This window comes from Phoenix dactylifera, chromosome 6 (genome assembly GCF_009389715.1).
Source record: "Phoenix dactylifera cultivar Barhee BC4 chromosome 6, palm_55x_up_171113_PBpolish2nd_filt_p, whole genome shotgun sequence".
NCBI classification, from domain to species: domain Eukaryota; kingdom Viridiplantae; phylum Streptophyta; class Magnoliopsida; order Arecales; family Arecaceae; genus Phoenix; species Phoenix dactylifera.
The window spans coordinates 6,165,577-6,190,207 of NC_052397.1; the positions used below are offsets into that span (position 1 = coordinate 6,165,577).

At 44.7% G+C, this 24,631-nt stretch overlaps 2 protein-coding genes across 2 annotated transcripts; both read right to left on the reverse strand.

Annotated features, from left to right (window-relative positions):
- Nucleotides 1-1,897: 1,897 nt before the first annotated feature.
- On the reverse strand, nucleotides 1,898-4,085 carry LOC120111015 (expansin-A10-like). The gene is made up of 4 exons (XM_039127287.1): nucleotides 3,974-4,085; nucleotides 3,760-3,896; nucleotides 3,360-3,672; nucleotides 1,898-2,639 (listed from the first exon to the last, which is right to left on the reverse strand). Exons 2-4 carry the CDS (start codon nucleotides 3,890-3,892, stop codon nucleotides 2,333-2,335), a joined length of 753 nt encoding a protein of 250 aa, XP_038983215.1. The 5' UTR covers nucleotides 3,893-3,896; nucleotides 3,974-4,085; the 3' UTR covers nucleotides 1,898-2,332.
- Nucleotides 4,086-17,173: 13,088 nt separating this feature from the next.
- On the reverse strand, nucleotides 17,174-19,154 carry LOC120111163 (polypyrimidine tract-binding protein homolog 2-like). Its single transcript, XM_039127725.1, has 3 exons — nucleotides 19,076-19,154; nucleotides 18,168-18,295; nucleotides 17,174-17,945 (listed from the first exon to the last, which is right to left on the reverse strand). The coding sequence occupies exons 1-3, from the start codon at nucleotides 19,152-19,154 to the stop codon at nucleotides 17,532-17,534; spliced, it is 621 nt and encodes a 206-aa protein (XP_038983653.1). The 3' UTR covers nucleotides 17,174-17,531.
- Between the last annotated feature and the right edge of the window lie 5,477 nt (nucleotides 19,155-24,631).

The following is a 24,631-nucleotide window of genomic DNA, read 5'->3' on the forward strand; positions in this document are numbered from 1 at the left end:
AACTGTTTAAACTTATATTTATTTTATTTGGCGACCCTTCTTTTTGCTGTAACTATTTTTTTTTTAACTTTTTTTTCCTTTAAAGGAGATGCAAAGCTCCCATAAACTTCATTAAGAGAATAAAGGCGTACAGAAGGATTTGAGTGTGTTCAGCTGAAGCAAAAGCAGAAAAATAAAGCAGCATGGATTGAGAGAAGTTAAAAAGAAAAAAACAAGAAGAAAAACTACATCATGGGATGAAGTGTGAGATAGCTGTTTTTTTTTTTTGTTTTTTGTAAAGATCATTAGGTGGTTCCTAAGGGCTTTTTTATTGCCACCAAGATGTTAGCCCAATGGTAAGGGAGCTTGGACTTTCGGATTCGAAATGCGCGGGTGTCGATTAAATCAGAAGACCGTATGCCCCACGCCCGGATGGTTCTTTGTGAATATGCTTTCCTTCCATCAGTACTGAGGTGGCGCTGGGGTGACGTACTTACATGTGGATGGCCCAGTGGAGTTTCCTACGGATTGGAAAGGGCATTCGAAAACTTACGACTGTATCAAATATTTTCTGATGGAAGGGAGGCCTAGTGGAAGCTGGTACGCAGGTGGGGTTCTGCCCCTCCCCTTCCTCTCCTATTTCTGCAAAAAAAAGGACTTTTTTATTTTTTATATCAATAATTCTATCATTTCAATCAATTTAAGAAAATTATCGAAGAACTACACATATTAAGTACTTGAAATAAATAACTCTCAAGTTCTAGGTGCAGCAATAGAACAGCAATAGAACACACATTCTCCAGCAATAGGACAGCAAAACCATTCGATAATAGTTCTAGGTGCAGCTGCTTATCTTTCATCAAATAATTCAACATCAGTGATATTGGAACTTAAATTTCTCATGTGAATCAGTACCATCATTTATTAAAAGAGCATGTACCGCCTCAGCAAATAAAAAAGGGCATGTACCTCTTTGCTAGCTAATTATTTATACATATTTCACATTCAATCCAATGCAACTTAAACATGAAGTACTAGAGAATATCATTCATTTCCCTGGCAGTTGATTAGTGCATTCTGTTATCTATGAATTCCGGGCTAACTACAACGGCCTCTTTTATTCCCGAGTGTTGATTGGATTAGACTAAGTACAGTCATGGGACCCACTAAAATGGTTCGAGTTTCCTGACACCAGCATTTTTGCACTTAAAACCTCGACAGGGATTTTAAATATATTGGCCATGGAATCCATAGGATAAGATAACAAAGGCAGCATCAAAGTACTTTCTCACTCTAATAGCATAACCTCCCAGCAAAATTTTGAGGTAGGGGAGAAAATATCTTTTTCTGAACTGAGTTTATGGAAACATATCAAGCAAAAAAATTTGATTTTCTGAACTGATTTTTTTTTTTTTTTTTGAGGCATAGGTGGGATAATTTCACCAGATCAAACACCTCAAGAGATAACATCTCCCTCTAGTTTTCTTGTTTAGGGTTTTCGCGGCTTAGGAAAGGTTAAATTTTTTGGTCTGCTGTTTTATTCAGGAAATTCTCAAAAGAAGATTAATGTGATGATTACCAAGCAGAAACATCAAAACAGAGTGAAGGTAGCCAGTTGGTAATTCTTAATTACATTTGACACGGAAAATTTTATACTTTTATGATTTGAATGAGAATCATCTTATAATTAACTGACTAGAAAGTGTTGAACCCCACCTTGACTCGATCTGAAGTCTTCCACTTCTTAACAAGTCAGTTCTTTGGATCATGCTTATCACAGCAGCCTTCTGAGAGTCATTGTAAATAGACCTTATGTATAATTAGACAGAGCGCTCCAAACAAGTGCAACTTGGAAATGATGAAGAGGTAGAACAAAAACATCATAAACACCAAAGAATCCACTTGCATTTCTTAAATATAAAATTTAAGATTACTTTCATTAACACGGCTCAGTATAACAGGTACATACTCAGCTAGAAGCTGATTACAATGACCACTTGTAAAACTTCAGCAAGCTTCCAGATAATGAAACACAAACACAATAAGATAAGTAAAAGGAACGATGCCTCAGAGCTCTTCCTATGTGCCTACTGGCGGGTGGTGAAGGCTCCACCTCTGCCATTCTTCCACACTCAACATGAGACAAAGGCCCACAAAAAAGGCCTTTTGCAATGGAAGAAATCCCACAATCCAATTATATAATATGATAAGAAGGGCCACTCTTAAAATAGACGCTTCTCATCCTGTCCTTTTAGTATACACTACTAAGACACCAGATTACTCTCAATAAATAGACTTAGGACATATCAAATCCGTATAACCTACTACTACCATACCCCCAAGGACAGAGGGTTCAGCGGAATTGGCCACCAGCGAAGGTTTGGCCGAAGGACCAGCTAGCAGGAGCCGCATTGTAGGAGACCACCGAGCGGCCATCACTTGTGGTGACTTTGAAGGAGAGAGCCTGGCCATTGAGGTAGCTGTTGCTCTGCCAGTTCTGGCCCCAGTTCCTGGACATGGGCTGCCACCCAGTCCTGGACCCTTTGATGGACACTGCATGCACATCCCCAGCCCCTCCCACATTGGTGATGAGCACCAGGTTAAAGTAGGAGTGGCCATTGATGGTGAACCTGATTCCCCCCTTCTTCCTGCATGGAACCCTGCAATATAGACCAAAAAGAAGGGCCAAAAGAGAGATGCAAGACCTTAGTGCTCAGAAGGAACAAGTGGTAGGACCAAGCTAAAGAAGGGAGGTTGAAGATAATGATAGAAGAAGACCTCACATGTGAAGAAAAGTAGAGTCGCAGAATAGAAGCAGGAAGAGGAAAAAGAGAGGGCATGGTGACCCACAAGATTCTTATGGGCAGTATTGGTACTTTATAAAACATGAAGTAAAAACAAAATAAATGGCTACAGAATTTACTAAAGTAAATGAGGCCCTAACGTTTCCAACATAGAGCAGGGGTTTTTTTATTCCTTTTAATCACTAAATGACTGAAAGAAAAAAAAATAGTTATTGCTTCAAAAGGGGCAGATGAGTATTGTCAGTACTTAAGCTGACCATGATTAAAAAATGATTAGAAATCGTTTCCAGTCTTAATGAAGAATTTTAACAGAGCACATGGCTTTCTTTTCTTCCAGCCTACCTGAAAGAAGTTAGTTTATGGCTTCAAAAGGATCATATGAACATTAGCAACACAACAGAGTCCACAGAACCACATAGCATCCAAATAGAACAATAAAAGTATAAAAAAATTGCTGGCATGGTAGTAGTTGTTTCCTAAACGCAGGAACAGTATCACAAAGGAGAAGAAGATACGTGGTAGGACAAGAGAGAGAGAGAGAGAGAGAGAGATAAATGAAAGATCCAGTATAGCCACCTTCTGTAAGCAACAGGGACAATTCCAGCCCTATACTGAGCAATGCGCTGGAAGACAGGCTGAGAAAGGTCAAAGTGCTGCAGTGGAGCGTTGCACCACCCCCCAGCATCGTTAGGAAGGGCATTGTTAGGAGGGCAGAAGTTGGTGGCAGTGACCACAATGGAACCAGGAAGGCACCACCTGGAGTCATCCACACAACTTATCTCATAACAAGCCCCACAGCTCAGCCCATTGTTAAACAGGGCAGTGCTCAGGGCTGCAGTGCTAGTTCCATATCCCTGGCTGTACAAATTTCCATAGCCACAAGCCCCACCTACAAAGGATTAAATGAAAAAGGAAACACATTACATTCAATGGGAATGAAATAGTTCGAACCTGATGGATTACCACGTTGGCTTACCCATTGTCCCAGAAGCATCACCACCTCCATAGAAGGTGGCATGGGCTCTAGACCAACCCCATCCATGTCCATATCCATGGGCTGGAGAGAACAGTGGAAGGAGACTCAGCAAAAGAAAGCCAAGATAGGCCATCTGCCTGCGAAAACAGAGGTGGTGTTAAAGTTAAGCCGTTATAGCTATGCGGGAATCAAAGGAGGGAAGAGAGATGATTACTTGGAATGGAGTTTTGAGAAGAGGAAGAAGGTGGGGAAGACAGGTGTGGGGAGGGAGCAGGAGAGAATGGTTTGTGTTTTGAGGGAAAGGGAGGGAGGGTTTGGGGGGCAATAAATAGATGTTTGCAGAGTGAGGGCAGTCCTTTAACCCACATTTGCAACTGGCTCGGTGGGGACTGTTCTGGGTAAACAGGAGAGCTATGTGAAAGTGCTGGGAGTATTTTGATTTTGGAAGAACCATGTGAAGGCAAAGACTCAAGTAGACTTCCAAAACAAGGGACATTGTTCATAAATGACTACTTAGGCAAGGAAGCAAGAGAGATGATGATGGTAATGAAGCTTTTTGAGGGACTGAAATGTCCTCAAGACATAATAGCATTAGCTTTAGCAGGAAGTGCCATATTTCTTTGTGACACAGCCTTCTCATTAAATACAATATCTGTGCTTGCAGGCCCACCTATCTGTGCTTTAGCATTAGCTTTTTAGCAGCCTCCCCCTAGAGAAAAAGAAGACCATCCATCCCATTTATTATAAGCCTTTAGGTCCACCAGTTAACTCTCCAGTCAGGTGAATCCGAAAGAGCAGTAGACTCTAGCCTGCTGGTTGCAATGTGGAAATTAAAAGAACAAAGACCATGCGTTGCGACTCCCTCCTCTCCCAGAAATAACTTACTGCTATGGTGCAAGAACTTGTTCTCTAGTTCTCCTTTAATTCTATGATGTGGTCAGAGAACACCCGAATATTTTTCGGCTTACACTTATGATTATTCTTATTCCCCCACAAAAAATAAGAAAAAACAAAGGAAATCTTGATATAAGCATTTGCGTTTCCTATGCTCTCGACTCAGCTCAAAAGACAGCATGTATTGGTTGGTACCTACCATTAACAACTTCCAGCAAGTTTCCTGGTGCAGGTACGTTGTTTTCAGATGAGATCAAATCCAAGGATTAATGCACGAAAATTTTTACCAATGCATGTTTCCCATTGTTATGAGGATATAGGAATTACAAGATCTCACCAAGGATATATGTGCTTCTCCTTTCTGAGATATGTGGGATCATGAAAGTGACGAGAGGAGCTACTCGGCAGCCACTCGCGAAAAGAACACATGCAACCGGTTGGCTCTTTTCTGGTCTCCAAACACCTCTTGGCTCGTACCATTTTGTAGCTTACCACGAGCTTGTAGGATTACATTCGCAGATTCTTACACACCAAATTAAATGAAAGAAAAACAACCAGAAGAAGTCAAGTGAAAGCAACAAGTAACCTACAAGCTGAGAACTATACTTTATCCTGTCCTCATCCATAGTAACTTTCAAGTGATGTTGCTAACTTTCACCATCCAGGGCTAAACGGCTTTCGCCTTGGCCCAAAGGACTAGCCAACTGCTCTGTAGCTCTACAGTGATTCAGACTTTGGTGGTAAAAAGAACAATTCTCCCCTCTTACTTGGACTAGATTAAGAAAGATAGGTTTTTTCTTTTCCTTCTTTTTTTTTTGGAAGAAAATGCGTTTCTTGGGGATGCACCACTGATTCAAAAGGCTCAGGTCTCAAATCATTTTAGATCAGGAATGGTGGGCTGTCACAGTGTGACGGTGGATATATCAAAAAGAAAAAGGTGAAAGTTGCCACACATACAGGGAGGTTGTGGCCATTTGCAGTCCATCCTTTTTGTATCTTGGGAATTTAATGGACCGTGCTGTAACCACCTCCCCTTTTTTATCCATTTTCCCTTTCCCAAGTTCTTATTTTGTGTGCTTTATAATGGACGCTTGATGCTTGTAATATGTTTTTGGATCTTTTCTTTTAAAAAAGCTTTCTTACTGCCCTTTGCATTATATTCTTTGCTTCAGAATAGGTAGATAGGTTAACCAACATCTTATTCCATATGCAGGAAACTAAAAATGAGAGAGAGAGAGATGTCCTGTAATCTAAGCATTAGGGAAGTGGTCTGGTCAAAGATTGGCGGACTTGCATAGTGTTCTTATATACAAAATGCCATATGCTGGTTATTTTATTTCAAGTCCTCTGGCCAATTGTAGCAACCCAAGACCTCACCTAAAATAGCTAGTCAGAAGGTATTTTTTAGGTTTCTTAGTTCTATATAAGTACTTAAAATCTCTTCGGCAAATAACTGATGTGGGACTGAACACATGTCATGGGTCCTTACATACTTTTAAGCTCTGATATCCTCGTCGAACTAAAGGTTTAAATCCATTGAAATCTAATCATAAGCACCACGATTGGTCCATAGTCAGCCCTAATACATCGATGCCCTACTTGAAAACACTATTGAAGAATTATGAGATATCATATGATATATCACTCTTGAGTTGCTGGATTTTTATTGATATTTGATGTATATATGTCTATTGTTTATTCGAGTATTATCAATAGTTAGTTTGTGATTTCCTGTTGTGTGTGACGATTTCTTGCTATTTTCAAACTTATATTATGGTATTGGTGTAGATATGTGGGGATTCTTAGTAGACTGTAAAGCTCACATCATCTCTCCTTTTTTTCAGAGTTGCAAGATGCATAATTTGGGATAGGTTGGGTACAAGATTCGAGCATCAGAGTTATCAGTTAGTTAATTAGTTTATTTTTTTTTGATACCGATGAACATTTGAAGATTTTGTAACTGAACCAGTTTGATTATGTGGACACGATGAATTTATTTATTTAGGTTAATTGATTAATTGTAGAGTTATTAGATTTTTTGTTCATCTTTGGTCTTGCATGATCTTTAGGACACTGCTCTAGGGCTCATGCGAGCCGTGTCATGTGGTCGACCCAGATAATGGGTTCGGGGCGTGACACCAATCGTATAAAACTTTTCTATGATTGGATACATGTTTAAAGAGATTTAGTTTCGTCTGCATAGTTATATCATGGGACCGTACGTACTGGTTTCTTTAGTCTAGTTTCACTGGCTTCTATTGTAAGTTTCATACAATTAGCGCAAACTCTGCGGTTTTGTAAGAAGTCGAGTTTATTATTTGGTTCATCATCTCTTTATGAAGGTCATGATCAACACACAAGACTAATTAGGGTATGCTAGACTTGACTAGCTAGAAGGTTTTAAGCTAGGAAGGTAGATGTTATAGTTATGTTAGCGAACAAAGCCTACTAATATTTACAACAAAAAAAAAAAACAAAGCCAACTAATTAATGTTCCATGGAAAAGTTAAGATCATGGCTTTGAAATGGTATCATTTCACTCCACCAAATCTCGACAAGAAGAATCGATACATGATCTCTACATAAGAGACTAAAAGAAGGCCATTCTTTGGGAAAGCATGGTTTGGCCTTGATTGGGGCTACATTGGCCTAATAGTATGTACTTTTTGAAAAGATGGGTGGGTCTCAACTTCCCAACTGCCACCGCTATGAGTTCAAGTTAGTAGTGACTAACCGTTTAATTTGGTGAAACACTATGGGCTATCATTTCAAGTAAAAATTTCAAATCTGCAATTCAAGCTTCCAGTAGAAATCCCTTCAACTCAAACTAATGGAAAAGCAAAGAGAATAAAGTGCGCCTCCCCAAAAACCCACCTCAACTGCAATGTGTGAGTTCGAAAGTTGCCAAGGGTAGAATCATAGGAAAAAGGATATGGCAATGGCCCAATTCGATTTTGAATGGAAAAGAATACCATATCATTCGCCGCAATGCGAAATCAATCATGTGATGATTACCTTAAAGCAAGGTAACTAAAAGGATAACGTAACCACTTCTTTTTTCGAATAATTTCTCTAACTTCAAATCTTAAATCATGAACTTCTTTTCCCTTCATCTTCTCCCAATGTGCTAGGTATCCTTCACTCATCTATTCAATCTAGAATGGGAGCAAGTGCATGTGTGCTAATTAAGTAAATGCAATGGCTGAAGTTATTAGTCCAGGTATCTTGGTTCGTGAGGATTGCTCTATCTCTTCCGGAGATTATAAGTTAAGAATGCTCTAAGGACTCGTTCGGTTCGCGAAATATTGTTTTTGAAAAGTTGATACCTGGAAAAGTAGTTTTTACATATTTGGTTGAACATGAAAAAGTGACACATTGCAGAGTAGCCTATATTTGATTGAGTAGCTACTTTTTAAAAAAAGTTATGTAAAATACTGGTTATGCCTTTAATAAAAAAATTTGCTCTATTCTATCTAAAAGCTTAAGAATATTTTTTTAAAAAAAATTACTCCAATTTCCGGCGAATAGAAATTAGATTTTCCATGTCTAATATGTTTTTTTTATAAAATATAAAAATCTTACTTCTATATGAAAACAACCAAACATGAGGCATTTATTAATTTTTCCATCGGCCACATTTTCCCTCCTCCTTTTCCCACGAACCAAAATGAGTCCTAAGATTCCCATAGTTTTACTTTAATCACTAATGGGACCAAAATAGGATAAAGGGGTATATCAAGGATAGATTTAGCTTTTTCTTTTCTATTTTTTCGGGCGGATCTTGGGGAGACGATGCGCTTCGACAAATTAAGGTAAAGATGATTCTCTCTGCAAGGATGAATTCTGATCTTTTCGTAGAGTATAAGATTCCAATGGGGGACATGCCAAGCTAAAGACGCTCGCGAGATTTGACATGCATGACGGTCTACGTCGATGGGTAACATGGCTTGTAGTTTTACTTTAATCACAAAGTGCTTGATTCATAAGCAAGAGAAGGCACGCACCGCATGTATCCCGTCACAAAGTGCAAGCCATGACAAAGTGCTCCTGGATCATGACTCAGTCCACGTAAAATTGTAGGACGAATTGGATGTGCACTTTTCTGTCCCATCTCACTCAACTTGATGTCAATTGTCATGTGAATCAGCACACAGACACTTCATATGACAAAGAAAAAAAAAAGGGGAGCAAAAGTAATAAAATTCTAGATGAAATAGCAATTACTCTGTTTAAAATGATCTTCTAAACAAGCAAGTCAAGAAGGTTAGTGCTGAAAATATCGGAGTGATTGTTTTGATAGGACTCTCAGCCATCTTAGTAGAAGATCGGAAACGGCGAAGCATCTCCATGAACCGATAGTTAAAATGTCATTATGACTCACCGTGTCTCGAAGCATCATATTGGAAACTCAAAGCTGGAATCGCTGAGTAATGCGTGTTCCCTCTAAGAAGACTTTTACGTATATGACAACTGGTAAGTAATTGTCCTGCTTCAACACCCAAATCAAGTATCCAATCTTCACTATAAGCATAATAGTTTCTTTGGTAATTGACACCTTGTGTATAGCTATAACAATCCAGAATCTTGTCCAAGTATTTGTCCCAAAGAATAATCCTAGAATCTCGTCTGTTTTCTGGATTTGGAAGACTAACCGGAAGGTATTTTTTAGGCTTCTTAGTCCTATATAAGTAGCCAACATCTCCTCGACGAATAACCAATGTAGGACTAAATCCGTACGAGTCCTCACATACTCCCCTCATTTAAACCTCAACATTTTTATTAGGCTAAGAGTCCAAGTTCATTCAAATCTAATCACAAACACCACAATCGGCCTATGGTCAACCTCAATGAGCCTGTGCTATAGTATCTCCTAGTTCGCATGGGTTATGTGTGAATGCCTGGCCCGTCTACTTGATTGGCCTAAGCTTGGACCAAAACTAGTTGGTCGTGCATGCTCTGCACATGATCAACCGAGGAAGACTCCTAAGGTCACTAGAGACGCTAAGGCTCCTCTATAAAAGGTACCCCTTTCCCTCTATAGCCCTCTACCAACGAACTTTAAATGATTTATTGATGCATATAAAAATTTATGCTTGATCCGTTAAGTTAGTAAAAAGATTACTTATTGAGTTGTATTGCTCACATATCTTTATTCTTTTCTTTTCAAACTAGTAGGATCGTTAGGATTGAAGGATAGAGATGAAGAATGATTCAGGCTTGGAATTCGCACTAGCAAGTTTAACAATTTTGTAGTAGAATTTTAGTTTTTTAATTGACTATGAAATTTGTAGTTAATGAATGACTTTTTGAATTTTGAGGTTATGGATTTTGGGTATTTAAATTTGGATTTAGTTGCTCTGAACCCGCTCTTATTTATTTATTTAATGGATGATGGATTTGGATTATTTTGTTATATTTTTATTTGAAGTAGATTTATTTACTAATTATGATTGTTGGCTTCGTATTATCATGAGCAGTACCCCTCGATAGCATAGTCTATATTCTGAATTTGGGGTATGACACTATGGATCGGTCTGCTCTAATAGCATTTGTAACAATTCAAGACTTTACTTAAAAAGGCTATTTGGAAGATATTTTTTGGGTTTTTTAGTAGTATATAAGTAACCAAAATATTTCTAACAAATAATCGATGCAGAATTAAACACATGTCCGCATGGGTTCTCACAATAGCACACCGCAAACAAAAAGAGAGCGATGTAATCTCAAGTCTTGGATGCCTGTATGCAGTAGGGCTTCTTCTAAATGAAACCACCAAGATATCAAAAGTGTTGGATCCCGTTTTAATTAAACCCTGATCCCGTTTAATTAGAACCCACATCTTGACAAGTGTCCCTTGAATTTCGTAAATCCTGATAATCACAAGGGCATTAAGGTAATTGCACGGCAGTGAAAGGTTGCCTTGATGGGGGGTGACTCTTCACGGGTGTAACTAATCACGGCGTTTGGTCCCTGGAGAGGGCTATAAATAGCCTGTCAGACCCCTTCTCTTATACACGCATTAAGTGCTCTCTCTCCAGAAGATTACTCGCTAACCTTTGTTCAGATCACCGGTGATCGAGACTGCGTACGCATTTCAAAGCCCAAAGCGCAATTAAAAATGGATTTAGCGAATCAAGGTATGATTTATAATTCATTAAGTTAATCAATTCCATCAATGGTATCAGAGCGGGTGGATTGAATTCCAAAATAAATCATACCCGGTTGGTTCGCTGGACAGTGGTGTATTGGACACTGATGTTATTTACCCATATGAAAGATATTTTTCTGGGCGATGTGGGACTAAACTCTTCCCATCTTTCCCCTTCTTCCATTTTGGAACAAGAAAACAAGGAAGGGAGAGCCGCTGCCATGGCCGCCGCTGCGGCGGGTCTCGGTCGCGGCCCTCCCCGTCCCAACCGGTGGCCAACAGGGCCACCGTTCAGCAACCGCCGTCCCCGGCTGCCGCTGCGACCCGCCCCTCGGCGAGCCGCACCCGCCGTGGCCGCCATGGCCACCGCGGGCAAAGAAAAAAAAAAAAAAAAAAAAAATTTTGGCCGCCATGGCCTGCGGCCCGCCGCTAAGCGGCCCCGGCCGCTGCCAGCGGCGCCAGCCGCTGTCACGGCGCCCGGCCGACGCCCCTGCGGCCCGCGACCGCGGGCTGCGGCCGCACCCTGCGGCCGAACCCCGCAGCCTCCGCGGCCGGCCCCGGCCTCCGGCCCCACCCTGCGGCCATCCCTGCGGCCTGCGGCTATGCCTACGGCCGGCGGCGGGGGTTGCGCCGCCGTCGTTTGGGAAAGGATGGCTTGCCGGTTTGGCTCTTCCCTGTTTTCCTATCACGATTTGGGGAAGAAGATGAAGAGATGGGTTTCGGGTTTCGGGGCATTGAATCCAACCCGAAATCCGAATCCATTTAAATAAAAAAAAAAAGGGTGAAGGAATTAACAGTTTCGGGTTATTGGGTCTCGGCCCGCAACCCGAAATCCGAATTCTTTTGACTAAACTGTGCATTTTGCAGTTAAACCCCTGATAATATGTTATTCTGAAAAAGGGGCTTTAGAAATTCATATACGGTCCCCAGAAGAAAGTTGAGTTACAGGAAGGTCCTAAAATATATTTATTTGATCCCTGTACTTAGGATTTATTACAGAACAGTACACCGATTATTACATATTGGTCCCTGTAATGAATTTATTACATAAATGATAGATGCTTTCTTATGATGATACATGATTGTTTAAATTATTCATATTTTTCATGATAAAAGGATGATATATGCATGAGACGAGCCAAAGCATCTTATGTAGGAAAAGACATATAAATGATTAAATTTTTGCATATTTGTGGTGACGAGCCAAAGCATCCCATAAATTTTAGAATGCTTTAGTTTAATTTAATCAATAAAGAGTCTTTTTATCATCATTTCATGAAATTGAATAGTTGCATCATATATAATGAATCGGCCCCAAAGGGAAATCATTATACAAAGTTAATGGTGGGATGAAATAATGTTATTAGTATGATATTTATGATGAAATCTTGTTGCCCAAAGGCCTTGAATTCTTCATTTTTATTGAACAATATCTAGTAAAATTTTATCCATTGAATAACGGTGTCTAAGAAAAGCTTGTCAAAAAGGCATACGTGCCTAAGAAAGGCTGGTACTTAAGTGAGCCTAGTGCTCCACCACCGATCTGGAGCTGATCTGGCTGTTATTCTTTGGATTTTTCAACTAGATATATAAAGTTCATTAAATATCATACTTAATACATTAGTTTTATCGTAAAGGGGTAAATCATGTAAAGTTAATTTTGATTTACTCACTAAATTGCTAATATGGGTTAGTGATTTAGATAAGGTTTCAGCGTAATTATAGCATGCATATTGATAGTAAGCATATGTTTTGCAGCTTTGTTTCCGACAGTTTTTTCACAATCTACATCATGCATCCCAATACTTAATGGTTCAAATTTCTCGGAATGGAAAGAAAGGCTGACATTTACTTTAGGGTGCATGGATATTGATCTGGCACTTCGTGAGGACATGCCACTTGTCCCCACGGAGAAAACTACGCCAGAGGAGAAAAAGTTGTATGAGAGGTGGGAGCGGTCAAACCGCTTAAGTCTTTTACTCATACAAAATCATATCTCCAGAAAGATAAGGGGCTCAATTCCAGATTGCAAAACTGCAAAAGAATTCTTAACAGCAGTAGAAGAGCAATTTGTGAGTTCAAAGAAAGCCCTAGCCAGCACCTTAATATCAAGGTTTGCTTCCTTAAAGTATAATGATAATGGTGGCATACGCGAGCACATTATGGAATTACGTGACATCGCTGCCCAATTAAAATCATTGGAAGTAGACATGTCAGAAACTTTTCTTGTACACTTTGTCCTTAATTCTCTGCCTATGGAGTATGCACCATTTAAGATCTCATACAACACACATACAGGAAAATGGACTATGAATCAACTTCTAGCCATGTGTGTTGATGAGGAGCAGAGAATAAAACAAGAGAGGCAAGAGAGTGTTTATCTCACCTCTCATAAGGGAAAAGGACATAAAGAGGTCGGCGGTACCAGTCATCATATTCCTGTTAAGAAGAAGAAAATGAAAGTGTCAGCCAAAGTGACTGACAAAAGGCAAATAAAGTGCTTCTTCTGTAAGAAACAGGGACATTTGAAAAAGGACTGCATCAAGTACAAGAAATGGCTCGAAAAGAAAGGTACTTTTCTTTCCTTAGTGTGTTATGAATCAAATTTTATTGATGTACCTCATAACACATGGTGGATTGACTCTGGTGCTACTATCCATATATGTAAAACTTTGCAGGGATTGTTGAACAAAAGAATTCCAACGGAAAGTGAGCGAAGCATCATAATGGGAAATAAGATGCGTTCACATGTGGAAGCTGTTGGAACGTTCAAATTGACCTTAAAGACTGGCCATATTTTGTACCTAGAAAATACCTTTTATGTACCTGGATTTTCTAGAAACCTAATATCTGTTTCTAAACTTACGGGTGTAACTAATCACGGCGTTTGGTCCCTGGAGAGGGCTATAAATAGCCTGTCAGACCCCTTCTCTTATACACGCATTAAGTGCTCTCTCTCCAGAAGATTACTCGCTAACCTTTGTTCAGATCACCGGTGATCGAGACTGCGTACGCATTTCAAAGCCCAAAGCGCAATTAAAAATGGATTTAGCGAATCAAGGTATGATTTATAATTCATTAAGTTAATCAATTCCATCAAAAAGCACACAAAACTAACCCTAGGAAAGAAAGGTATCAAAAACATTTTCTCAAAAGGAAATGTCATTGGAAAACATAGAGAGAGAGAGAGAGAGAGAGAGAGAGAGAGAGGATCGTGACAAGTAAAGCCATAAGTGCATGAACTTGGTAGGTCTTGACAGCAGATACGCTTCCATGTGGCCAATTGCATCCAGCTACTCACACCAACCTAACTCCTATTTGATATTGGTGGAGGAAAAGTGGCATGGTCTTGTGATAGAGATGTGATAAGGTAGGGATAGCGCGCATAGTCCAATTCAAACCCCACTTTAAATGAAAGTGGTAGTTTTCTCATTTTCTGTTCCTGACTCATTAATCCAGCCAATATAACCTTCTTTCTTTTTTCGTGTCAAAACGTTTCTCTTAATCATAAGATTTTGGTGATTCTTTCCCGTACTCAGAAAGCTTATGACATCTACAGCGTACCGTCCGAAGAGTTCTTTGCGCAGTGTGAACCGAGAAGAAAGTGTTTTTCTTAGAAGACATTGGATACCAAACATGAGCCAAATAAGGTCCTATGGAAAGGGCGGAAATGTTTGAAAATAATCCGCGCGCAGTCAAAAGCCATGAAACGCGTGGAACCGCTGCTACTCGTCACCACCTAGTCCCGCTCCCACACCAAACATTGGATCGGATAGTATATCCCGTAGGTGAGAGCATCAATTCCCATGAGCTGGCTCCTTGTACCACCATCCTGTGCGAGGAGACAGCTCTTGATAGGTATCTATCGCTGGTCTGAGCCTTGTCAAGCGTTCAACTCCGTTAAGCCAGCGGCATTAAATGGTGATGTAGTTGTCTCACCGGCTCCATCACCACATTACTGTGACAATTTGACGGAATGTATCCATTCTGACACTGTCGGCATGAAGATCGTAGCGTACCAAGTTGTGAAGGGGGAGGAGTTCATAACACCAGCTAGGTCCAGCGCTGCATATTAATTGCCGAGCATTGGCAGGTCAAATTTGAGACTGGCAGCGAGTCATGCGGCACGCGAAACGTGCGCTTGTACGGTGTTATATCAAGAGCACACGTGGGCGGAGGACCGTCGTCGCCCTTTTGCCTTGGGCAGGCCCCGGAACAAAGCTTTCGGTGCATGGCTTTTGCCTGAACAAGGACAGCAATGGCGGTCCGAAGTCTGCATGGGAGACGCTAGGACAGGCTCCTCTCTGCCTTCCTAGGCGAGGAAAGAGTGTGTTCACCCGAAGTACCCCACGGCGACTTCATCAAAACTAATTTAAAAAATAATTAGAAAAATAATTTTGATGAAAACATGTCCACAAATAAAGACAAGTTCATGACTCCAAACTGATTACAGCTAAAGGCAACGTAAGCAAAATGTGTTTTAGGAGCTGACAATATTTGTCTTGAAGAAGATTCAGCTATGATGATTGAGTGAATATAGAACGAGATTCGATGGAGGATGGACACCTGCTGCTTGGTGACATTCATAGACTGGTGAAAGATTGTGGCTTTTTCCAAATTGTTCATGTGTATCGAAAAGCGAATAGAGTCGCAAACGGTCACCTCTTTTGCTGCTCAGTTTTCGGAAGAGATCTTTTGGACATGTTATGTAACTGCCTCTTCATCTTTGCGCCATCTCATTTTCTCTTGATGCTTTCTTTCGTAAATTAAGAGTAGCAGCTTGCTCATTCCCACCCACTCTCTTGAACAACTAATCGTAGTTCCAACTTGGTTTTGCCAAAGCTATAAAACATTCCAGTTCACTGAAGCCACAGATTAAACGATTCGCTTCTATGATAACAGTAGGCAGCTGTTGTAAGTCTTCCAATGATTAATTCCTTCTTAAACTTCGTTTGACGAGTTGGAAATCTATATTGACTGCATCAACCACTATTTACTAGTAACCAGTGATTTTTTGGCTGCATACCGGTAACCAGCGACGAAGTGTTATGTTTGAGAACCGGCAAATTTCGGTTGGATAGGCAGCCGACCAGATTGTATTCTATTATAAAAGAAAAACAAAAAAAGGTTACTTCAGGTGAAATAAAACCATCAAACGGATTTCCATAAAAAAAAAATCCAACAAAAAATTGTACAACAGATCACTCAGATGAAAACGGTGAGAAGAAGGCGAAGATGACTGAAGCACTCGGTTTTGACTAATCTTTTTTTTTTTTTTTGGTTCAAAGTCTTGACTGATCTTTGATGACAAAAGATGCCTCTCCATTTGACGACTGTCCCCATCCAGCAGTAATAATATTCTCTCGAAAAAAGCCTCAAATCGCAGTAGATACATTTTTTCACTTTGGAAAAATGGCTTCCCAAATTACTCTTAGTAAGTGAACTTATCAAAACTTATTCAAACTGATTATTAGCTTTGTGCTTAGATTTCAAAATAGCAATGATATTTTGGCTATTGTTTATTATTCTTAGTTACGTCTTATTTCTTTTCAAGAAGTATTTCAATAAATTCATATCCACAAGTTTTGTTTTCCCCCGACCTTGGGTAATCCATGGTCTTTCCATCTTTTCGTTAAAAAATTCCACATTTTTTCCAAATTCCAAATCTTTGCCTCACGCCAAATCATTTCCAAACGTCACACTACACACTCGGCAGCTAGGAAACTCCAGCGGTGAGCACGTCAACAATATGCAAGATTTCCTCAGGACCCTCAACGACTAAAATCGCCGGCGAAAATCTGCCTCCCAGGCCCAGCAGCGGATTCCGATATAACACTTTTTAGTGCAGTCACCACATATGCAAGGCTACGATTGGATATTTACCAAAAAAAAAGGCTACGATTGGATTAGACAACCCACATAATCTTCGAGATTCAAATCAAAGGGACGGCATAAGGACCCGTTACGGCTGTCTTCCTCCATTCCGGGTCTCTCTTCCTGATGTCTCTTGAGGCAGTTTACAGCTCACAATGGAGATTTAAGTCAATAAATAGGGAGTGCAAACGAGTTCCACGAAACCTGTAGGGTATGGCTACATTGATTGGTTGAACGCGTCTCTCAGCAATGTCACGGGCATTTGTTGGAGACCTGCTGTTTCGTCGTCATCAGAGATTCCTACGTCCCAAGAGGTAGCCATGAATCTAGAGACATTCATCTTTCCCCTTTTTCTTTGTTGCAAAATTTCGTGGTCATGCTAGCTAACATAGAGAAAAAATTGCTTCAAGCATTCCAGGATGGAAAAACTTACAGCGTTTCCACCTTCAAATGGCGTTTAGACTGCAGAACATAATGAAGAGATTGGACAAATATGAATGTCACTGCTTCCAAATCACGAATTTATTCAAATATGATCATTATAAAGCCTAGTTCCAACCCTTGTAAGGCCAGCATAAACACTTGATAATGCAATCTGTAACTCGCTATCCCATGCTAACAATGAAAGACTCCACCACATTTTCCAAGAAAAGGTAGGTAGGATAAATTGGGATAAGGCAACATCTAATAAGGGCAATTTGTTTCCAGGCTACACAAAGCATCTCCGTTCAACACCATCAACATACAGAGAAAAGAGTCATTACAAAGTACCATCAGATCGTTGATAGAATATACTCATTGAATACTTGCAACAACAGATGCGAAGGAAGCAAAAAGAAGTCAGAGGAGATGCAGCTTACGAAGGGTAATACAGAGGCTGCCCAGCTGATGCAGAAGTAGGTGGCCGTGCATTTGGCAGCATACCATACTGAGCCATTGGTTGTGAAGCTTGAAGTGATTCAGCAGGAGCACTAGAGATGGCTGCCGAGGCAGGGTAATGGGAAACAGGGGGCGGTGCAAATGTTTGACCCGGATATGTGCTTGGAGCTGCGACATAGGCCCCTCCCCGCATGCTAGGATCCCAAGTTGGCATTTGCCTATTGGGACCTGGTGCTTGTGCACCAACCGCATACTCGTTACCCGCATACATAGATGCAGACTGGGGATTAGCCTGCCAACCAGCAGCAGCAGTTGGCAAACCGGGAGCTTGAGGTATCGTAAGCATACCTGTGTCTGGAATCGTGTAGTCTCTGCTTCTATCATTATGTGCCTGAAAACACAATGGTGTATGATCAACCACAAGAAGAGCAATATATAAATAAAATAAGGTGTCAAGAAACATACGCAGATGGACAGTCAACAAATGGACATCAAGAACCCAACCGTTTTCTTTTTCCTGATGCCTACCAGAGGTTTCTTCCTCTAAAACCACTTTTTAGCTTGTTTTAACAGTTCTTACTACTTTATGTAACCCAAAAAATCATATTTATACCTTTACATTGAGATCAGTATGACGAGAGTATGACAGATGAAGCTTACAATAACCACCCTCATAGATGCAGTGTCCCTCCAAAGACTCTTTGGCAACTGCTGCGGTTGCTACATCTGAAAGGACAGAGACTCAGAATCATAAGCGTACCATTTACTTGGAAGAATAAGCACACATGACTCTTCTCACCATAATGAAATACTAAACAGTTAAGATTTTTCATTATAAAAAAATTGTTTAAAATAGGAGGGCGCCAATTCACATGTCTGATCACAGGGGTTGGCCATTTTATGGAGAAAGAACTTTCAAGCTGAGGCAATTGCCATGATGCTTTCAGCGTGACATTTAGAATCTCAGCACAAAAAAGAAAATAAAAACACATAACTATGTGGATACAAATTTGAACAATATGAATGCATTAATGGAAATAAAAGACTAAAACACAAAAAATCATAGAATATACTCAGTTTATTCGAAAGTAGTCAAAATTTAGCAGTTATAGATTAAAAACTCCAATTCATTGATCATTGTACAAACCACCTCTTCAATCCCCCAACATTTTTTCCCTGGTCTAGTATCAGTACACCCTTTAAATGATTAGTTGAACTAATGACCACGTTAACTATTTATATGAACATCTGAACAGCTAAACAGATGTAATGGCTTATTTAATCTTGACGCAACCACCATCTGATCAGTCCTATGCATAAATGTGAAAACAGAATTCAGATTCTGGCATGTGATGATAAGATTTGGCTTGAAAGTAAGAATTTAGTAAAAGCATAGGAGTTCCAGAAGGATAAAATGGTAGAATCAATTAATATGTATGTGAAAATCTGGAGGGACTTCGCATGATCTTGTTTGTGTAGGAGGGTCCAGAAAGAGACGGATCAAAAGATGAGACCAGGTACCAAGGATTCCAAAATGCTTGTACAGATGGAGGACAAAGCCCTCGAGTAATAGCAGATACATTCTTAGAACATTTGGCATAGCGTCTCTTAAGCATGTGAACAAGCATGGTACATTTCCACTATAATGGCCAATTCTGAATTGGTTTTGATCGTTTCACCAAAAAAAAAAAAGAAATGTCGTTATGCATAGTTACACATACATAAATACACTTTATCATCTTATGGAAATCGCAAAGGATTTCAAGCTTATATTAGGCACTTGAGGAGACCTCCAAACCTTTGGATGGAGTCCTTATAGCATGTCAGATGCATCACTAAACATCACCGGACCATCTGGACGGTGTCCTTATAGCATGTCAGATGCATCAACAAACCTCAACGGAGCACAACTTTGGAGTCCCAATGAAGTTACTGAGTCTTCACTACATGTTTTAGTTTATTTTTCTGTTTAGTCCTGTTGCTGGTGGTCCAAACCGAGAACGATTGGCACAGCGGTGTGAACGGGGTTCCCTTTGAGTTGCTTTGGTTGCGCTCCGCCCTCCGCCGTGAAACCTGCAAGCAAGCCTCGCACCACCACCGGGGTAGTGGGGGCCCTCCGACGATCAAGTCAGAGGAGATCGAAGGAGAAGGAGAAGGAGAAGGTAGCAGGTGAGATGATACTCTGGAAGATATATCTTACCCTCCCCCTTCCCCCCAGCCTCATATATATCAGGCTGGGGGGTTTTTCCGGGGATTCGTCATCGTGTGGCACGATGGGGCTGCCACTGACATGGCCGTTACAGGGCGTCGTGGGGCAGCGCTGGGTACAGCCATGGCAGGGCATAGTGGAGCTCCGCTTTGTACGGCTGTTACAGGGGATCGTGGGGCAGCGCCGGATACGGCCGTTGCAGGGAGTAGTGGAGCAGGGGGCCGCGGCGTGCCTCAGAGGAACAGTCTGTTGTTGTCGAGAGATTGTCGACTCGGGGTCGGATTGCTGGATCAAGGGGCAGCCGACTCGGGGTCGGGCTGCGGAGCCGAAGATATCCGACCCGAGGTCGGATTGCTGGATCAAGGGGCAGCCGACTCGGGGTCGGGCTGCGGAGCCGAAGATATCCGACCCGAGGTCGGATTGCTGGATCAAGGGGCAGCCGTAGTCTTCCTGGGCGCGCGTGCCGGTCACGTGGGGCATGGTGGCTAAGTTCCCCCGTAACAGTAGCCCCCCACTCCCGAGCCTGGAACCAGGAGGGGAACGGGTGAAGGGAGTGATGCTTCGAGATTGCCGCCATCCCTCGGAAAGGCGCGCGCGCTCCGAGCTTCCCGCCTTCTTTATGGCGTATGGCAGTTGTCGCTGATCTGGCGGTCTGCGGATTTCGGCGGACATCCTTTCTTAATGGCGTCGATTCGCCTTTGGGGCGCGAACAAACTTTCGGCAGCCAGGCGTCCTCTGGCGTCACCGAGGCGTCACCCGCCTTTCCACCTATTTAACCGGGGGGCCCTCCCCCGTCCGCCTTTCTCTTCACAGGCATCTTCAAGTTTCTCCCTTGTGCCGCTGTCGTTGCCGCCGAACTGTTCGTTCGCTCCTCCTTTGACGCTCTCGGAGCCGTTCTTCCTTCCTTTCCGGTGAGTTGCCCCACTCTTCAATTTAGGGCTCTCCGTACTTTCTCCTTTCGTGTTAGTGTACTCCAGTCGTTCCGGTGCCTTCCCCCCTCTTGACCCCGTCCTGACCGTAGGTTCACTGGCCATTAGGGATGGACGAAGTAAGGGCGGACCGCATTCAGTCGGAGCTGGTCCCTGAAGACCTAGATAGGTTCGTGGCCCGGTACCACCTTCCCGAAGCCTGCAACATTACGCTCCCGGGGCCTGAGGAGAGGATGTCCCATCCTCCTCCAGGGAAGGTCGCCATCAATGAGGACATCCTTCGGGCTAGGTTCCGCTTTCTCCCCTCGGACTTAGTCGTGCAGGTGCTTCGGGGTTTAAGAGTGGCGCCGACGCAACTGGTGCCGAACTCATGGCGTATCCTGACGGCCTTCCAGGTTCTCTGCCGCATGCATGAGGTTCCCGCCACCCTGAATGTCTTTTGGGAATGCTACGGCCTGAACGGCCACCCCCGGGACAGAGGGTGGTGGTGCTTCGGGGCGCGGCGAGGGTGCGGCCTCGTCAAGGATGCTCCTTCCTCCATTCACGGCTGGAAGGAGCGTTTCTTTTTCATTGACGTAGATCCCTCTTGGGGAATCGGGACAACCTGGGAGACGCCGATGAAGTCCCCGATCGGCTTATCGAGGTTGTCGAGGGAGGAGTCCGATGGCGTTGCCGTCTTGAGGGGGCTGGTTGCCGAGGGCCGGCTTCCCCCGGTGGCCCGCCTTATTTCCGAGGATGCCTTGGTGAACGTCGGTCTGAGCTCGGTCCCCGCCGACCGTGAGCCCGCCACCACTTCTTTTTTAGCTCTTTTCTCCTCTTTCGTTTCTTCTTTCCATCAGTTTCTCAGTCTCCGACCATCTCGTCCTTTTTGCAGAAATCGACGACGTCATGCAGTCGGACAAGGCGACGGCTGTCAGTAGGGCGTCCCTACTGGAAGCGGTCCGGAGGAAGAAACGGACTCCTACGAGCGAGGTCCCACCGGCGAAGAAGTCCCGCCAGCAGGCGACTCCGACGCCGACAGACGGGTCCGGACCCACCGATCAGGAGGACGCCGCGGGCTCGGACCGACAGTTGACGCCGTATCAGCCCTCCGGTGATGAGACTACCGCTTTTCCGGAGGCGTCACCCGGGCGCGCCCGAGACGGCCGGGTCGGACGCGATCGGTCCCCAGCCCGGCCTTCGACTCGATCGGCTTCGGATGATACGAGAAGGAGCGCGCCGAGGCCCCGGCCGAGCGGGACCCTGTCGATTTCTGGAGCGGCCCCCGCCCCGAGCATGGTCAGCATGACTCTCCCCCAAGCAATGGGTAAGGGTAAGGCCGCAGAATCACCGTCCGGCTCCGGGGCGAAGTCGGGGTCAGCCTTCACTTTCGCCGGCGCCCGAAACCTCATCGAGACGGTGCTGCTGGAGAGTGACCGTAGGCGGGTCCGGCAGATGGGGATCCCTGACGTCGGAGCTGCCAGCTGCGTCTGTCTTATGTCGGTGAGTGTTCATCTGGCCGCTTTCGTCATTTATAGGCTCTATTGATCCCCGCCTGACGCCCTCATTTTTCTTATCTCTTAGCTCGCCCAGTACATGATCCGTCTGGAGGAGAGCCACGAGGAACAGGCGAGGCTTCTGGCGAGGGCCGAGAGCCGACTGAAAGCTGTAGAGGAGGAAGGCCAGGCTGCGGCGGGGAGAACGACCAGGGACCTCGAGACGAGGCTCCAGGTGGCCGAAGAGCGGGTACTCGGCTTCGCCGCCCTCGAGAGGCAACTGTTGGAGACTCAGGAGCAACTCAAGGTTGCCACGGGTCTCGAAGGCGAGATCAGGAAGGCGGAGGAGCGGGCCGAAGAGCAGTCCCGGAAGGCTGCCGACTTCCGGGAGAGGTGGGAGAAGGCCCAGCAGTCAGCCGACAACGCCCGCAACCGAGCCCGATCTCTTGAAGCCAAGCTGGCCGAATTGGAATCGGCCTTGGAGGAGTCCCGCGCGAGCAACCAGGAGCTTCATTCGCGCCTGGAGGAGGCTGAGGCTGCTCGCGTTACTGCCGAGGCGAAGCACATGGAGGCTCGGGCCGATCTGCTGAGGGTCTCCTCCGAGGCGGACGACCGGATTGTGGCGAAGGTCATGGAGGCGAAAGCTCAGATTACGGAGCGAGCGGAGGCGGCGCTGGCCGAGAAGAGCGCGGAAATCGAGCGTCAGGCGGTACAGGCCTATCGTCAGTCCGCCGAGTTCATCCGTGACATGTCGGACGCGGGGTCCGACTCCTTTGTCTTAGGCTTCGATGAAGGCCTGGCGAGAGTGTCCGCTAGATACCCCGAAATTGACCTGAGTGGGGTCTCCCTCCTCGACTCCCCTCCGATGCCATTGCCTGCTGATTCTCCAACTGTCTCCCTACCCCTTGCGGATGTGCTCGCCGTTCCCGACCCAGGGGTTCCTCCAAGCTGACCCTCTGTACTTTTCTTTGTTCTTTTCTTTGTATGTTGGCGTTTTGCCATGTTGTATGGGTCTCGGTCCTGATGCAACGAAAGTTAATACAAACAGAGTGTTTCCTCATTTCACTTTCATCCTTCCTCTTTTTAACTCTCGGTAGCGCCTCGCCGACTCCTGACTCTTGAAGTTCCTCCGGCACTAGGCCAGGCATCCGAGGGTTAGGCCTCAGAAAATTCTTCCGGCGCTAGGCCAGGCATCCGAGGGTTAGGCCCCAGGAAATTCTTCCGGCGCTAGGCCAGGCATCCGAGGGTTAGGCCCCAGGAAATTCTTCCGGCGCTAGGCCAGGCATCCGAGGGTTAGGCCTCAGGAAATTCTTCCGGCGCTAGGCCAGGCATCCGAGGACTGAGCCTTGGGGAATTCCGCTCGTTGGTTGGCCAAGGCTGGCGCAAGCCGAGGCGACCGGTCGGGGCTTCAGGCTAGTCTGCTCCCGGGATGATCATCGGGTTAGCCTGGCATCCGAGGGCCGAGCCTCGGGGAATTCCGCTCGTTGGTCGGCCAAGGCTGGCGCAAGCCGAGGCGACCGGTCGGGGCTTCAGGCTAGTCTGCTCCCGGGATGATCATCGGGTTAGCCTGGCATCCGAGGACTGAGCCTCGGGGAATTCCGCTCGTTGGTCGGCCAAGGCTGGCGCAAGCCGAGGCGACCGGTCGGGGCTTCAGGCTAGTCTGCTCCCGGGATGATCATCGGGTTAGCCTGGCATCCGAGGACTGAGCCTCGGGGAATTCCGCTCGTTGGTCGGCCAAGGCTGGCGCAAGCCGAGGCGACCGGTCGGGGCTTCAGGCTAGTCTGCTCCCGGGATGATCATCGGGTTAGCCTGGCATCCGAGGGCCGAGCCTCGGGGAATTCCACTCGTTGGTCGGCCAAGGCTGGCGCAAGCCGAGGCGACCGGTCGGGGCTTCAGGCTAGTCTGCTCCCGGGATGATCATCGGGTTAGCCTGGCATCCGAGGACTGAGCCTCGGAAAATTCCGCTCGTTGGTCGGCCAAGGCTGGCGCAAGCCGAGGCGACCGGTCGGGGCTTCAGGCTAGTCTGCTCCCGGGATGATCATCGGGTTAGCCTGGCATCCGAGGACTGAGCCTCGGAGAATTCCGCTCGTTGGTCGGCCAAGGCTGGCGCAAGCCGAGGCGACCGGTCGGGGCTTCAGGCTAGTCTGCTCCCGGGATGATCATCGGGTTAGCCTGGCATCCGAGGACTGAGCCTCGGGGAATTCCACTCGTTGGTCGGCCAAGGCTGGCGCAAGCCGAGGCGACCGGTCGGGGCTTCAGGCTAGTCTGCTCCCGGGATGATCATCGGGTTAGCCTGGCATCCGAGGACTGAGCCTCGGGGAATTCCGCTCGTTGGTCGGCCAAGACTGGCGCAAGCCGAGGCGACCGGTCGGGGCTTCAGGCTAGTCTGCTCCCGGGATGATCATCGGGTTAGCCTGGCATCCGAGGGCCGAGCCTCGGAAAATTCCGCTCGTTGGCCACGCGC

Excerpts from the sequence above, each read along its gene's own strand:
- LOC120111015 (XM_039127287.1), bottom strand. The coding sequence starts at position 3,892 with ATGGCCTATCTTGGCTTTCTTTTGCTGAGTCTCCTTCCACTGTTCTCT. Across the intron at positions 3,673-3,759 it reads TGATGCTTCTGGGACAATGG|GTGGGGCTTGTGGCTATGGA; the intron begins GTAAGCCAACGT and ends AATCCTTTGTAG. Across the intron at positions 2,640-3,359 it reads GTCCCTGTTGCTTACAGAAG|GGTTCCATGCAGGAAGAAGG; the intron begins GTGGCTATACTG and ends TCTATATTGCAG.
- LOC120111163 (XM_039127725.1), bottom strand. The coding sequence starts at position 19,154 with ATGCCAAATGTTCTAAGAATGTATCTGCTATTACTCGAGGGCTTTGTC. Across the intron at positions 18,296-19,075 it reads CAAGCATTTTGGAATCCTTG|TCTCTGTCCTTTCAGATGTA; the intron begins GTACCTGGTCTC and ends TATGATTCTGAG. Across the intron at positions 17,946-18,167 it reads ATACTGATCTCAATGTAAAG|GCACATAATGATAGAAGCAG; the intron begins GTATAAATATGA and ends TTGTGTTTTCAG.